Source organism: Limanda limanda, chromosome 15 (assembly GCF_963576545.1).
Source record: "Limanda limanda chromosome 15, fLimLim1.1, whole genome shotgun sequence".
In the NCBI taxonomy this organism is placed as follows: domain Eukaryota; kingdom Metazoa; phylum Chordata; class Actinopteri; order Pleuronectiformes; family Pleuronectidae; genus Limanda; species Limanda limanda.
The window spans coordinates 18,938,046-18,954,918 of NC_083650.1; the positions used below are offsets into that span (position 1 = coordinate 18,938,046).

The 16,873-nt window shown below is 38.8% G+C and overlaps 1 protein-coding gene across 1 annotated transcript; it reads left to right on the forward strand.

Moving 5' to 3' along the window:
* The first annotated feature begins 221 nt into the window (after positions 1–221).
* Positions 222–9,369, forward strand: LOC133021053 (intraflagellar transport protein 88 homolog). The gene is made up of 18 exons (XM_061087822.1): positions 222–290; positions 894–998; positions 2,106–2,208; positions 2,699–3,045; positions 3,243–3,310; positions 3,826–3,912; positions 4,294–4,393; positions 4,804–4,890; positions 5,071–5,257; positions 5,594–5,702; positions 5,865–6,015; positions 6,256–6,371; positions 6,742–6,794; positions 7,198–7,263; positions 7,371–7,468; positions 7,655–7,727; positions 8,919–9,017; positions 9,251–9,369. Exons 3-18 carry the CDS (start codon positions 2,145–2,147, stop codon positions 9,367–9,369), a joined length of 1,824 nt encoding a protein of 607 aa, XP_060943805.1. The 5' UTR covers positions 222–290; positions 894–998; positions 2,106–2,144.
* The last annotated feature ends 7,504 nt before the right edge of the window (positions 9,370–16,873 follow it).

The following is a 16,873-nucleotide window of genomic DNA, read 5'->3' on the forward strand; positions in this document are numbered from 1 at the left end:
TTAATGAATATATATATATATAAATATGTATACAGTTATAAATATACCATATCCATGAATTGTGAATTAAAAAAGACAAGATATTTATTTATGTATGTGCCCTTATATGCTGTGCATGTCACTGTCTTTTGAAGTAGGAGAATACGTTGTGCTTTCCAGCAACATTATCACATGTTGTATATCTGTGTCTCTGGTTTTGCAGGTCTGACATGCATAAGATCCTGGAGGAGGAAGTCAATGAATTGATCAAAGAGAGCTGGCTAGAACAGAGCAAGGGAGACTTAAAATTGGTCAGATTCTTTACTACTTACTCTACTACTATAAAATGCAATACTGTAGGAAAGCTTTCTGCGCATCCAACAGACGTTTAAAACCTTAAAAAAGCTCTAAGGTTCAGTGGATAGAATTGAGTGACATCTAGTAGTGTAGTTGCATGTTGCATCAGAATACCCCTCACCTCACCCTTCTCTTCCAATCATGAAGAAGAACCTGTGGTAGCTTTCACTTCTCCTAAAAACTCAACTGAGTTACTGTTAAAAACATGGCAGCCTCTGTAAAGAAGACCCATCCCTGATGTCAAAATACAGTATATATATATATATATATATATATATATTTGAAAGTATTTAAATAAAATGGCCTCATTCTAGGCTAAAGAAAACAACAATTTATACAATAGGTGATTTCACAAGTGAAAAATGGATTCCTTTAACCTAAATCTTACACCTTTAAGTATATTTCCAATGCTTCAGTGCAGATGAACTGTATTGTTCAGCCAAAGTACAGAGTTAACTGGCTTGGTATTGTTTAGTTTGGACACGGATGTTGATGTCTATTCCATTGGTGTCTCTTCTAATGACCTATGCATGTGTTTGTGTGTTGTGATTCTACAGGCTCTTGAGAAAGCCATAGAGGCAGTGAGGAATGAGCGAGCATTGGTGAAACAGAAGGAAAAGTCTGGAAAGGAGTACAGAATCAATGATGATCTCAACTTCACTGTAAGTACGGCTGCTGTACCTCATTGGCTGCTGTAGTGCTTTTAGGTGATATGATGGAGTTGTACTTCTTATAGGCCTACTCTAGCCTGGGTGCCAGACGAACTTAGCCCCGCCCACAACATTTGTTGTTCGGGAAGTTCGGTCTGGAGTCGCTCCGTTGGGGAGAAACTATGCTCGTACAGAAGCTGTACGGACCAATCAGATCGTCAGGGCGGGCTTTATATGATGATTGACAGATGATCTACAGTGACGTAGTCAACCACGTCAGCAGAGAGCGCTGCCTGCCGCTGGAGAGCTGAGACATATTTAGACATATATAGTGTTTATATCTATGAGCTGAGATGTGTCGATGCTGCCATCGAGTCTGTTTCAGAGACATCGACAGCGCATTCATTTTGAAAGAGGAACAGAGGAACGCGATCAAGGCATTTGTAGATCGAACAGATGTTTTTGCCGTCCTCCTACGGGATTCATAAAAAGTTTAATTTATCAGCTGGCCCCGATGCTGCAGCCACACAAGCAGTCATATAAATAAAAAGAGAGAGGGGGTTTCCTGGTTCCGTTGAAACACGACCCATAATCACAGCCCAATGGAGCGGTCTCAGACTCATATTCTGACTAGAATAATGAGTATGACAACGTCAGGCTAGGCCTACTCAAAAATGATATGCCTAAAAGGGTATATACTATTTTGGGTAACCCTCTTAAAATCTGGTGTTTAGTTGTCACGTAAGGAAAGGAAAATATGTGCATTTTTCTTCAGCTAATGTCTCAAGAGTGTGGTGGTTTAGCACCTCATGTACAAATGCACCCAAGAAGGAAGATTACATTATTTGCAGCTATTGTATGTGGCAGGGGGAATTCTCCTTGATTTTGTTCTTTAGGCATGACATCAAATGTAACTTTTATGATCAGTTTTCCCTGTAAATACATACATTTTCTTCAAAAGATAGTGGCAAACCTTATTTAATTTCTCATTTTATTTAATTAATTTGTGATTATTTCCATGTTAGATGAAGATACAGTTAATTAAATATATGTCAATGTTTTAGTTTTTTTTTATTAATTGACTCATTATAGTAAATATAACATTTCTATCATTACCAGGTTTTGTTTAACCTTGCAAACCAGTTTGAGAACAACAAGATGTACCCAGAGGCCCTGAGCACCTATCGGGTTATAGTAAAGAACAAGAACTGCAATTGTACTGGTAAGCAGACTGCTATCTTAAACCTGTGAGTGCATCCACCATCAGTAGTTGAAATAACCCCAGATACTTGGGAAATAGGGGCTTATTCAAAATTAATTATAATTAATAATTAATTATATAGTTGTTGGATTTATGATGATTTCGGATCGTCTTGTTTTCCAGAATATATATGGCAATTCCACATTAGTCAAAGTTTGCTGATAGGAATAATATAAATTTAACAAATAAATTTCATAATTCATTGAGCATGTGGAAAATGTAGTTTTTTTTAATTCAAAGTTAATAAAAACATGGGTTGTAATGTTTGGAAGTATACTGCATGCTGGGGAAACAGGCTTTAGCCATAGTCAGTATAATAATATAGTATTAACAAGACAAAAGCCATGGTCAAATGTTTTACTAATGGTTTTTTTTTGTAATACTTGTATACTGCTTTTTATATCAGTCGTACTAGATTTTCCTTTAAACTTTGTCTGTGATTTTCCTCCAGGCCTACTGAGACTCAGCATGGCTAACATCTATGTCAAACAAAAGAACTACCCCAAAGCCATCAAGCTCTACTGCAAGGCACTGGATCGGACCCCTAACTGTCACAAGGAGAGGAGAATGCAGATCAAGCAAAATATTGGCGTGGTCTTTGTTCACATGCGCCAGTACCCAGATGCCATCCTCTGTTTTGAAGAGGTCATGAGAGAGACCCCCAACGTCACAGTGGGCTACAACCTCGTCCTGTGCTACTATGCCAAAGGTGACAAGAAGATGATGAGGAATGGGTTTGAGATGCTACTTTTGGCCCCTCTGGGCACTGATGATGAGGCCAAGCACTTCCCGTCTGAGGTGCGTAGCAGGAAGATGTGTGTAATCAAAGCAAATTAAATTAGTTGAATAAGACAGCACACCAGGAATAACAAATTAAAGTTGATTGCTGATTTATTTTGAAGAATTACTCTTGTCTTTTGTTGGTCACTACAGACAATGCACATAATAAGGCGCTAAATGGCTTAAATCAAACCTTGAACTGTTGACTTTTCCAGGGTGACAACTGTCCAACCGTGACCATCGAGTCCATGAGCGACGAGACTCACCAGATGAAGGAGGCACAGTAAGAACACAATGTCCGCAACACTTGTGTACAATTTTTTTTTTAGTATTGTCTAAACAGTGACATGTCATTTTCTGGAACAAAACACTGACTCATTCACCACACTACCCTTGATTTAAAGGTTCAGTGTGTAGAATTGAGTGAAATCTAGTGGTGAAGTAGCATGTTGCAGCTGAATACCCCTCACATCACTATACCCTTGCAAACATGAAAGAGAACCTGTGGTACTCTTCAGTTTTTATAAAAAAAATAAAGGTGTTTAGTTTGTCCAGTTTGACTACTGTAAAAAAAAAAGATGGCGGCCTCTGTTGAGAGGACCTGCTCCTGATGAAAATATAAAGTATATAAATATAAAAGGACCATTCTAGGGTAAAGAAAACAACAATTCGTACAATTTAGAAGAAACATTTCTGCCAGTAGATCCTTTTCACTTAAATCTTACAAACTGAACGTTTAATTTATGTTTTTATTTTACCCCTAATTTCCTCAATTTGTGTCCCTCTTTCACTACATAGAGAAAAACAGGCAGAAAAGTACATTATGACCGCTGCCAAGCTCATCTCTCCGGCTATGGAGACTTCTGCTGCAGCTGGACTTGACTGGTTGGTGACTATTGTGCTTTTGTTTCATATTTCACTGTTAATAGCAGATGACATACAGTATATACAGGTGAACTCAAGGGAAATCAGCAGTTTCTAAATCCAACATCTCAATTTTTGTTCTGAAAACAAACCATATTGGCATTGATTCTCCATGCAGCTGTGTCCCTGTGCAAGCAGAAGTGAAAACAATAGTTACTGCTGGGTACTACTGTAAAGTTTTCTTTGTGCACTGTCTTATTTGTTTGTTATAAAGTTACAATTGGGCATTTTTTTTCACTTTCTTCTCTCTGCTTAGGAGGGTTTGATTATTCCTGTAACATTTTTTGTTTTAAAAAAACACCTAATAATCATACTGTGTTGGTTGCTTTCTTTTGTTTTTAGGTGCATGACCATGGTGAAGGACTCTCAGCATTCTGAGCTCGCCAGTGACCTGGAGTTTGCTAAAGCCATCGCCCAACTCAAACAGAAAGATTTCAAATCAGTGAGTGTATTGTTATCATTTGTTATACAAGTCTTCTCTAATACATTTTGGAAATAACCTTGGAAAAAGGGGCTTATTCAAAATTAATTATATAGTTGTTGGATTTATGATGATTTCGGATTATCTTGTTTTCCAGAATATATATGGCAATTCCACATTAGTCAAAGTTTGCTGATAGGAATAATTATATTTTAACAAATAAATTTCATAATGCATTGAGCATGTGAAAAAATTAGTTTTTTTTAATTCAAAGTTAATAAAAACATGGGTTGTAATGTTTGGAAGTATACTGCATGCTGGGGAAACAGGCTTTAGCCATAGTCAGTATAATAATATAGTATGAACAAGACAAAAGCCATGGTCAAATGTTTTACTAATGTTTTGGTTTTTTTGTATATATTTCTTATCAGGCATTTGAAATCCTGAATAAATTTCATTTGAAAGACAACAGAGTGAAGGGCACAACAGCCAACAACCTCTCTTTTCGTCACTTCCTGGTAAGTCTCTTCAATGACTAAACATCCCAAACATAAAGAAAGAGCCATGTTTGGAGATTATTGCCAATTGCATTAGGTCAAATAGATTTTCTACAAAATTATTCAAGTGAAATTTATTTAAGAATTACAGCCTACAGTCTCTGTGCCAAGCTAGTACCAGTACATGATTCCCTCTTACAGGACAAGAACTATGACAAGGCAGAGGAATACGCTCTTCTCGCCTTGAAGGCTGATCCCTACAACCCGGCAGCACTCATCAACAAGGGCAACGCAGTGTTCGGCAAACAGGACTATGAAAGGGCTGTGGAGTGCTACAAAGAGGCCCTGTGGAATAATTCCGCCTGCCCAGAGGCCCTCTACAACCTTGGTAACACATCCATTTATGATATAGTGGTGGTACAAGGGTGGATTTATTGTAGTGTAACTGTGCAGTAGCTGTGGAATTTATAGCTGAAAATTGCTTATTGTGGCTGAAGACTACAGCAGTGAAACAGTGAATTTGATGGCCGCACAAAAACAGTTCAAAGGGTTGAACATCACTGTGAAGCTTTTCATAGCACAGAGGAGCTTTTACATTGACACGCTATCATCAGACTTTCTTTTGACACATCATTATGATGAAAAAATATTAACAGTAGCTGATTTAAATTCGCCCTTGAGCAAATGTTAATCAGCAACTTTCATCTCCCTCTTTTTGTACCAGGTCTGTGCTATAAGAAGCTGACTTGTCCGGAGGAGGCTCTGCACTGCTTCCTGGATCTCCACTCCATTCTGAGGAACAACAACCAAGTCATGTATCAGCTGGTCAAACTGTATCCTCCTCATAAGAAGTGTTTGTGGATGTGCTTGTGTTATGAGGTGTAGCTGCTTCAGTCAGTTATACCTCAGTGGTTGTTGCCTCATTCAGGAATTCAAACCTGCTCCTCGCCCTATCGCCATAGGTGCATCTCTTGGTCCTTTACTCTGTGTCTCAGATATGAGCTTCTGGGGGATTACGACCAGGCGATAGAATGGTTGATGCACATCATCAGTTCAACTCCCACCGACCCAAGTGCACTGGCCAAGCTGGGGCAGCTGCATGATGCAACAGGAGACAAGTTGCAGGCTTACCAGTACTACTACGAGGTACAAGGTTTATGACCAAGTGTTTTTCTGAATTAACATTTCAGCTTTGGTTACATGAAACCTCGTCAGCTACAGAAATCTACCGACCTGTAACCTGGACATTCCTATGGGTAGACAATGGGTGGAAGCTCAGTTACGGGCCAGGAGGCTCTGTAGTTGAATAGGCGTTGAAAAACCACAGGCACACACAGACACACACATGGAAGAACTCTAATATTGTTGTGTTATGTTGCTGTTTAGTCCTTTAAGCTCTACCCTTGCAGCGTGGAAGTGATTGAGTGGCTTGCAGGGCATTACATACAGACTCAGTCCTGTGTGAAGGCCATCGAATCCTTTGAGAGAGCTGCAGTCCTGCAGTAAGTAATCAGTATTAACTTAACTTTTGAAGACAAGAGCATAATCCAGATATATCAATGTAAAATTTATGATAATATCAGCATCATCGCCATAATACCAATTTATCTGAAAGTATTTTTTGGTCCCAGGATTTCTTCTGTCGTCTTTAATTGTTCTTGTTTGAATTCTTGTGTAGAAATGTCCTCACATCCACCACACAAGAGGAAGACATCTTTTTTACTTGAGCATAGTGGACAGATTATCGGCTGCTTTTGCCTCTCAGCTCATTTCAGAATTGGATGACAATTTAATTTCAATCCAATGAAAAAAAAACATTTACCGTGCAGGATTGTGTGTTCGTACTCAGCAGATTCTGTTTTGTTTTCTCAGACCGAAGCTGGTGAAATGGCGGCTCTTGGTGGCAGCCTGCTACAGGAGAAATGGTGAGAATGATTTCAAAGAATGATAACTAACTGCGTAATCTCTGTCTGTTTTCTACTGAAAACCTCATCATTTAAAACCAAACTCCTACATAAGATAATCTAGGTCCAGTTTGCAAGATGTAGGGGAAAGGGATCTTTTGCAGAAAGTGAATATAAAATAATCCTACTGATGTTTTCCCTAGAGATGGTGATCATTTAGAGTTTTTATGACACCTGAAGATTACCACAGGTTCTCTTTCGAATGGTAGGATGAGATGAGGGGTATTCAACATGCAACTTCCCCACTAGATGTCACTCAATTTTACACACTGATCCTTTAAGTAGTCTTCACAGATTATGAGGAAGAGCCGCCCTTTTTTAACTCAACATTTCAGAAATGTGTCTGTTTTTGCTTTTTTTAAAGGAGACTACCAGAAAGCTTTGGAAAAATACAAACACATCCACTGCCTGTTTCCAGAGGATATGGAATGTAAGTAATCTGGTTTGTTGCAAAACTTTTAACTGAACAAAAAAATAACACACAATCCACTTATCATAGTGGAGAGAAGATAGCAATATGTTCATGTTTGTGTTCAGGTCTGCGTTTCTTGGTGAATCTGTGCATTGATATGGAACTAAAGGAAGCCAACAACTACAAGGGCAAGTGGGAGAGGGCGATGAGGATCAGTGAACAGGTACAGTTTATATATGATATACAGTACGTCTCATGACTGTCGCAACTTTACAGTTTACTTTTAAGATAAGCAGAGCCAACTGTTTTGCAGTTGTGACCCTGATAGGGTTTCACCCTGTAGCTAAATTATTCACACTTTTAAGCTGTTTTTGTTATGTAATCAAATCCTCTTTGTCTCTTCCTGCAGAGGCTGAATTCCGGTCGAAGGCTCAGTGTCCTTGGCTGGAGAGAAAGCACAGACGGCAGCGTTGCCAGTGCTGGTGAGTTGGTCACTATAAAGCACAAGTTTGGTCCTGTTGCAGAAACATATAGTCCAACACACCCAACACCTGTTTCCACACTTTGAATGGTTTTTGGACCTGTCATCTTTGAGAGTGCAAATCCAAAAATACATATATTGGTCGATCGTTAGAGATGAGCAGGATACTCGGCTGAAACGAGTATCCGGTACGGATAAAGCACTTTTGCCGATTACGAGTTTAATACGAGTAATCGGAGTCATTATCTGTGCTCGGACTGAATGAAAATCCTCACACAGCGTCACAGCGCTCCTCCCATCACACACGGCTCTGCTCACTCACTCACAGAACAGCTCTGTCTCTCAGTCACTCAGGTTCACTGCGCATCGGGACTGTTCCATAGGCTCAGTCAAGGAAGCAGAAATGATTCGTTCATTTCCCGACTGGGTCTTCGGGTACGAGTCTTTGGAAACATTTTCACGAGACCTGCATTGGCTCAGTAGAGGAGCGCTGGAGATGCGAGGGACGTTCACTGTCTCCCGGAGAAATGAACACTCTGTGTTTTTAGTATAGAAAGACGTGAATTATATTTGTTCACAAGTCATAATGACTGGTTTTGTTATTTTCACATTTACACTTACTTTACAGTAAAGTAAACCTCTATTAAATACAGTACAACATGACAGTTTGTATGGTTTGAAATTGTCATTTATTATCACACTGGCATTTAATTATCACGGCAAACAATTACACTGCACTAAACTTTAAGTGTTAATGTAAAGTGAAAATAACAAAACCAGTCTGTATGACTTGTGAACGAATATAATTCACGTCTTTCTATACTAAAAACACAGAGTGTTCATTTCTCCGGGAGACAGTGAACGTCCCTCGCATCTCACTCACACTCACTCACACACACACACACACACACACACCTGGTGTGGAAATAAATTTAAAAAAAATAAAAATAAAAAAATCATAAAAAAATTTCAAAGTTAATAAAGAAAGTTATGTTGAAACAGCCCACTTCCGGGTTAAATCACACCCAATTCCGGGTTAGGCCCCGCCCACTCCGAGTACGGATACGGATACGGATAATTCATATGGTTAACAGATACAGATACAGATAATGCTGTACTCGCTCCTCCCTATCGATCGTGTACATAAATTGGTCGATCACCAATTGTGTGTGTGTTTGTGTGTTTTGTGCAGACTTCAGCAATAGCATCAAACAACATAAGCGGAGATCCATGATAAGGTCGATCACTACCTCCGACGAGCCCTACGAGGCCAGCGCCCCAAATGAACTGGGTGAGGAAAACTTTCTCTTCTTCTTCACCTCTTACCTATCTGAAATCAATGAAATGTTTAAAACGGTGTTGCTTCCCTTTCCCTTGAGCCATTTGTGTTCTCGGGGTTCCAGGACAAGGCTGGAAAATATGTAGAAACCAAGAATGCTCCGAATCACTAAGAATTATTGTTAACAGGTTATTGAGTCCAGTGCATTTCATAATGATTAACTCTTATCTTTCTGTCATGTGTAGATGCGTTCTATGTGGATCCACTGGGGCCTCAGATGGCAAGACCAAGGACAGGAGGGAACATGCTCAAGGAAGTTGTCGGATTTAATGATGAAGTGCTGGGAGAAAACTTCCTGCCATAATCATAATAAAAAAAAGGAATAAACTTTATTTGTATAGGTTTGAAGGCGTTTTACATGGGAATAAAACACCAGAAAAAAACATGGCAAAAAAAAAATGGAGAAGATGACATCAAAGTAAATACAACAATTAGCAAGTGATGGTTTGAAGATCTTGGATTACAACTTGGAGCACAGGGAGTTAGTTGCTCTCTAACATAACTTGGGGCCAGACTGTGCTGGGCTTTAAAAGTTATTTAAATCTTGAAATCAATCCTAAATTTAACTTATCTACACTTGGTGTTGCTTAAAATGCGAGGTGCAGCATTCTGTACAAGCTGAAGCCGAGACACAGAGGATTAAAAGTAACAAGATTTAATATGCTTATTGATATGAGCTGCAGAAAGTTAAAAGACATCAATTTTTCTATTGCCGTGACACATTCAAATCCTCTGATGACGCTATTGTTTAAATGAAAAGTAAACCTACTCATCTCCTTCGTAGCTGTGATAGGAGGCTCCATTTTTTTTCAGTCAGTGCAAGTGAATATAATATGATTACCAATAGACAGTCTGTTTCTTTCTATCATAAATCTCTATCTGTAAAATATGAATGAAACCATTGAAGGGCAGTTCCGGATATAGCAGTAACTTAATCTATTGAGAAGGATGTTATGATCAGCAGTGTCGAAAGCTGCACTGAGATCAAGCAGCAGTAAAATTGAGCAGTCACCAGTGTCAGAACTCATCAGTGAGTCAGTTGCAACCAGTGACATTTGTGAGTTTAGAAATAATTTCAAAGAGGAGCACATGTGAGACACAAGTCATGTTATTTCCAACTTCGTTCTGCTCTTCTGCAGCTTTTTCATGACTACATTAAATTGTTGTTTGGAGGGTTGACATGTGACTTAGATCTGAGTAGAATTAGAGCAATGACATCCAAGGTAGAGTTTGATTTTGAAGAACAATTGTCATGATCCTGAAACTCGGGTGTGTTCCAATAGTCACATTTTGCTTAGGAAGGTTAACTGAGTGAAATGATCTGAAAATATATCAGTGCCCACCGTAATAAGAGTCATTTAAATTTCTTAAATGTCCAATATGTCCTTTAGCATAGGAAACACTGGACCATCCTTTGTGAAAGAGACGGAGAGAATATCTTCCCACAATTCAGTGCGGTAGCAGCATTCACATCAATGCAACGTCTGGTTTCATTCTCCTGACACGATCCGAAACTTATGGAAATCCTCACATGATTGTCTGAGCTCCTGATTTTTTTCTAATTTTCTTTTTCATTGATGCTGTGTCTCTAGCTCTGGTATCACCATGCATCTGGGGTGATCTGATCACAAGTGAACAGCTCTACATTTGTCAGTACACACCTGGCCTTGGAATGCAAATTTTGATCAGATCTCCCCTCCACACGGAACACGAATACACACGTACGTTTTGACAAAGACCTCATGATGTCGTTTGTATGATATAGGGCCTTATGCATTTGTTTGTGTGAGTCGTCGAGTCAGACAACGTATGTCTACACACAAGAGGAGTTAATTAACATCGGGACTGCAGAGAAGCTCAGCCGTTAACAAGCGACTTCTGTGGGACATAATGAGAGCACCGGAGTCTTGTCTGTCCTTTGCCTTCCCTGAGCAGACAAGTCAAGCTCCCGCTGCTTTCCCAGAACTAAAAAATACTGAGGGACTCCTCCCACCCAGCGAACCACCTGTTAGACCTGTTTCCCTCTGGCTGCTGATGAATGATTGTGTATGGTGGTTGATGTTGTTTTTAAAAAATTAAAATGCATTAATATCGAGGAGCACTGTTGTGTCCTGTATCATGACAATAAAGCTTTCCATCTTCTATCTATCACTCTGCTGAAATGTCACCGACAGCCAGCAACAGCCTTTCAATAGCTGCAATCACATGGATCAAAGAGTTCCAACCTGGAAAAATCCCACAGTGGGAGTCGATTCAGGAGAGCCAACAACAAAACACCGTCTGATTTGAAAGATTTTCATTAGTTGAATTGTAAAAGGCTTTGCTTAAAGATAACAAACGTTACACACGTGTGTTTGTGTGAATGACTTCACAGTCACAAAGGACCCGCCTGCAATTAAGAAACACACAAACCCTTGGCGCAAACATCAAAGAAGCCTCCAAACTTCCTCCTGAAGGGTCTTAGTCTTCACAAATTTGCCGAAGACGAGACCGGATTCCTCATCAGCAAACCGATTTCCTATTAGGTTGGAAGACTTCAAACAAGGCTCTGACTAAGCCCTGCACCTCAAAAACGACAAGTGATGCATTAAAGATGAGTGGAGCTGATCGTTTTCTACCTGCTTCCGTCCTCTGCTTCTCATTTCCAGACCCATTCACAGCTCCAGGCAGCCCTTAGACCCAGCTATTTGCTTCATTCATAAGATTCCGGGGAGGGGTTGATTGAAATACCCTCACACGCCTTTTGTTCGCCTCTGATTTTCAGCGTTACGTAACCAGGACCACAAAGACAGACATGATCAGTATAAACACCACACATATGCAGACTGTTGCTAAATTGATCTGTGGTTAACTCGCTGCTCATTACATATCTAGAGCCAAGCTGCTAGCAGGGCTGCAATCTCTAAATGTGATGAAAGTGTGATGAAGTGAGTATAACTGGATCATTTTCTATAATTTGATTATTTTAATTTCACGATATAGGACTGACACAGACGTGGCAACCAAATTCACAGCATCACCTCCATTTTAATGTAGTTGTATTTGTAAAGTAGTATATGAGGTAATACCAATAGTTACTGTCATGCTTTTTATAAAGGGGAATAAAATAACTTTTATTTATAAAGGTTGTGAAATTGGGTCTGAAGATGTGTTACTTGCTTAATTGACTTCTCAAATAGCCCTTGTGCAATGGATGAAAAAATAACACCAGCTGAGGCAATCATAAACACTGAAACATATACAATATATAAGCCAAACATGAACACTAATGAAGCAAATTCATTTCAATTTGATTACAAAATGACTTTAAAATCTTCACTGCAGGTAAACCAGGTAGGATGAACAAAAAGTTTTCTAACTTCACTCTGCACCATAGACTCTGCACACAACGTTACGCACACAAACAATAAAAATTAATTATTCTGAATTATTCTGAAGTAGCTCAGTTGCAAATTACATGTGGCGGCAGCTAATCGTGTATAATGAGTACAACTAGAATACTTAGATATAAAATATGCCAACTCACATATACTTCTGTTATTAGCAATACTGTTATTACAATTGTAATTACTTCTCCATTATCACTTTCACACATCTTCTTTTGCATGAATACAAAACAATAATACACCACTCCATTTATGTTATTATGATATGATATAATAATGTTATAAAATATAGCTATTTTGTTGGCTAGCTCAGCTACATCTTTGTTCTTCGCGGGAGATAAGGTTTCTACATTTTTGGTTAAGGGCAGACAAAGTAGCACATTGGCTGTCTTTTTTTAAAGCAAGTGATGAAGTACATTGTTTTAAAAGTAATTGTTTCACCACTATCTCCAGTGACCTCAGTCCACCTTAAACCTGGACAGGACAGAGCTGCAGGTCTGCTGTCACCGTGAGGAGATTAGCTTAGACAGCGATGGGGACACAGTGAGGATCAAGTGGCCTCTGAACTGTCACCATCCTGTGAACATGTTATTGGGTTTCACCCCCAACTGTCTATACGTTTTCAGGCTGTGCCGGGGTCTGCTGAATGGGGAAGGAGGTCTGAAGCACGAGTTCTTTTCATCATCTGTCATCAGGGGCCGGGCGGTCATATCAAATGGCCGACTGGTGCCAATCCTATCTGTTAGTCGGGACTTTAATGTATTGGGTCAACAGCAACAGGGACCTCCCCATTCTGTCGTTCATTTTTGCTGTAGGGCTACATTTGCTCAGTTTGCATCATTTTTTCCCTGCATCAAACTTCTGAAAACCATTGGTCAACACTTGTTGTCTTTCAAACAGTAGGTTTGAAAGTTCCTCCCTAAAAGTAAAAGATTCCAATCATCAGATGGTGATGACGGTGATTATTTATGCTTATGTTTAATTTATTTAATACATCTCAGTCCCCAGAAGTAGCTGCAGAGTGAGCGGTCCTCACTTTCACACAGCACTCCAGAGTAGAATCAGTCAGGTATATCAAGTAGTCGGCTTTGTGAGGCAATACATCACATTACATTTCAGCTGCCAAGAAGAAGAGAGGCCTTTGATATAATGTTTTCTTCTGCCTTCTGCTAAGAGGTGGTTAATTTATAGTGCAGAGCAACAACAACATATTCTCTTCCTTTTGTGTGACATCTAATAGTTGTTTACTACTACTCTAAGTGTACATTTTATACCTGCTTGTTATGGAATGTTCTGTTCTCTTGTCCTGTGTTGATGCTCCAGAGCTACTTCTGAATTATTCCTTGTCATTAGTGAGTCCTTCTCGAACAGTTCCACAATATACTTTCACTTTTTATTGTTTGTGTGTTGGACTTTGTGTGCAGAGCTTTTGATAAACTGTCTATGGTGTAGATGGGAAATTAGAAACTTTGTGTTCATCCTACCTGTTTTATCTGTAATCAAGATTTTACAGTCATGGTTTTCATAAAATGAAATTGAATTAGCTTTATTACATTTGCATACATTTGTGTGATTTATATATAAGTTTCAATGACTTACTTAACTGGTGTTATTTTTAATAGATGGTCTATCAAGCAAGTGATATAGGACCTAGTTTAAAACCTTTCAAAATAAAAGCACTGGAATTCAGCCAGATATAAAAAATTGCCGCAAACGTACTGACTGCTACAGAGCGCTGGTCAACTGTTAATCCATTTATTTTTCTATTCAATGTATCAAATGTCTAAATTGTACCAAATTTGACACTGCACTTTGCTGGACCACTAAAAATACAGATCACAAGTGTGAAACCAGCCGCAAGGTTCAGGAAAGAAGCGTTCCACATTCTGACCGACAGACAAACATAATTGTTAGGTAGATATAATTGTAAGTGAACATCCTTCTCATCCCAAATGCCCAATCAAACCATGCTAAAACATTTGGCAGTTCAATAAATCATAGCTTGATAATCTACAAGATTAATACAAAATTTACCAATTATCAAATATTTATGTTGAGCATAATATTTGATAATTGAACTCACAAAGTCTTAGTCAGGTACATACCTGATAATTTAATGGCGTCAATCAGCAACATTTCAAACTCTCGGTATAACCTAAAACATTCTACATGTTAAAATTGAATATAGAACGATAACATCAATTATCAATAGAAGAAGTGATATATTCTATGAAAAGCAACTCATGTGACTTTTAAAACAGCAGAGCATGATTTCGCCTTTCACTATGATTTCCCAATTATCGGCTTGCTTTCCCCCCTGGATTCCAAGTTAAAAATAAAATACAGGGTTATTATACAGTCTGAGATTGAAGTACACTAATCCTGGATTATGTTGTCCCAGGACTCTGCTCTCTCTCATCTTGTCTTCTGTGACCTTTTATATTCGATGCATTCTCAATGCAGAGCTCTCCTTCTGGAAACTACTGTCAAATAAGCAGTGAAATACCATCGGATGTCTGCCAGCAGAAACTGAACTTTATATATTCTGCACTTTGAGTAAAAAATGTTAAGAGTCAATAGAAGTTGAATACAAGATAACAGATCTGTGTAATGGACTACAGAATGTTGTGCACTTGAACAACTTCTGAAGATATCATGACTTGGATGACTGAGAATCTTCACAGAGGGAAATATGCAAAACAGGAGTCCATACTTCTCAAATAAATTGCTGCCAACAAAATGAGCAGCCTACCACTCCAGCCACAATGTAATTAATATACTGTGGTGCTCAGCTTCATGACACCACTGTCCCAGATGCCATTATTTCAGACTATGATTGATATAGGGTTTAATTAGAAATGTCCATGGTTTAAGCAGAAATCTTATACAACAAGGATCCAGTGAATAACATCAATTTGGCAGCTACAGCACATGGTAATTAAGAGAGACTGTAATTCCACTCACTTGTCTATAAGTAGTGTAGGGTTCTCAATTAAATCGGAAAGTGGTCCCAGACCTTTGGACAGTGTACAGAAACAGAAGCAGGCAATAGATCAGACAATGACCTTTAATGAGTTCACACTTGACAAAGAAAATGATTTTTCTCCCTAACAGAAGAACATTTGTACCTACTACACATGACCTTCATCTTTGTCTTTTGAGTTGACAAAAAACAGAACAAAGTACCTGACCCCTGAGGAAGATTAAAACCAAGGTGGCCTTTGGGAGAATGTGTCAATCAAGGGGAAGCTTGTGTTTTTGTCCTTGGACGGAAGTGTAGTCTCCTCGGCGTGTGTCTTGTCACAAAACCAGCATCAGCAGAAACCAAAGCTGGAGCACAAAGAACAGGACAGGCCGCAGAGAATGTCAGAGGAAAACCTCTAAAATCATTTCAATGATATATTCAATGACTAATGGTTAAGATATACCTACTAAGTTGGTAGAAGGGTAGCCTGACTGTTTTAAAACCAAAATTCAGCTTTAATTAATTTTACTTGATGAGATATTTGTTTCACAGGAATATAATTGAACCTGTAAGAGCAAAAGAGCTTTTTATTGTTTTTACATCCTACATATACAACTACAACTTGTTTATTAAAGTAGTGAGGGCTACACGAACAGGGGCTGTTAAACGGATTGTTCACAGAAAAATGATAATTCACTCATTATCTACTCATCACTATGCCAATGGAGGGGTGTGTGAAGTGTGTGAGTCCACAAAACACTTTTGTGACCATGTCTTAATAAAGAAAAAAACAAAGCATAAAAATGCCTCCATATTGCTCCTGCGGTGTCATCCAAGTGTCCCGAAGCCCGACATTCACATTTGACTCAAACAAGGTACTTTACACCGTTTTTAGCCTTATGTCCGCTGTGATCCACTTCCGGAGCTCGGTTTCGGTATCATTTTGCTAGTTAAGGTAGCATAGCTGCATAGCTGCAGCTACTGTTGAGTATCGCTGATGTTGTCACGTGCCCCTTTGGCTAGAGGCCCAAGCATGTGCGGTTGTACGATATCCCATACTTCATGTGTTGTACCAAGTTAATCAATTGAAAGGAAAAAACTATTTCAAGGGGAATATTGTGTCAGTCCACACTTCAACTTGTTTTAACATTTTAGATTATACGGCTTACATGAAAAATATACAATTTGTGTGGTCTTAGTTCTTTTTTTGTTGTTGTTTTAACCACACAACAATATCCATAGCTTTTTAAAACTAACTAATGTTTCCTCCAAAATCACGTATTGTTGACATTTTTGCTGTGTCTGCAGCAATGTTTACTAAGTTTGAGCAGGGTAAAACTCATAGTTGAAAGTTATTTAGATGGATTGACAGTTATTCAGATAGATATTAATTAAGCACATCAATCGTGAAATAGCAATAAATTGGTTGTAATTGGCCACAATTTCTCAGGGGATGA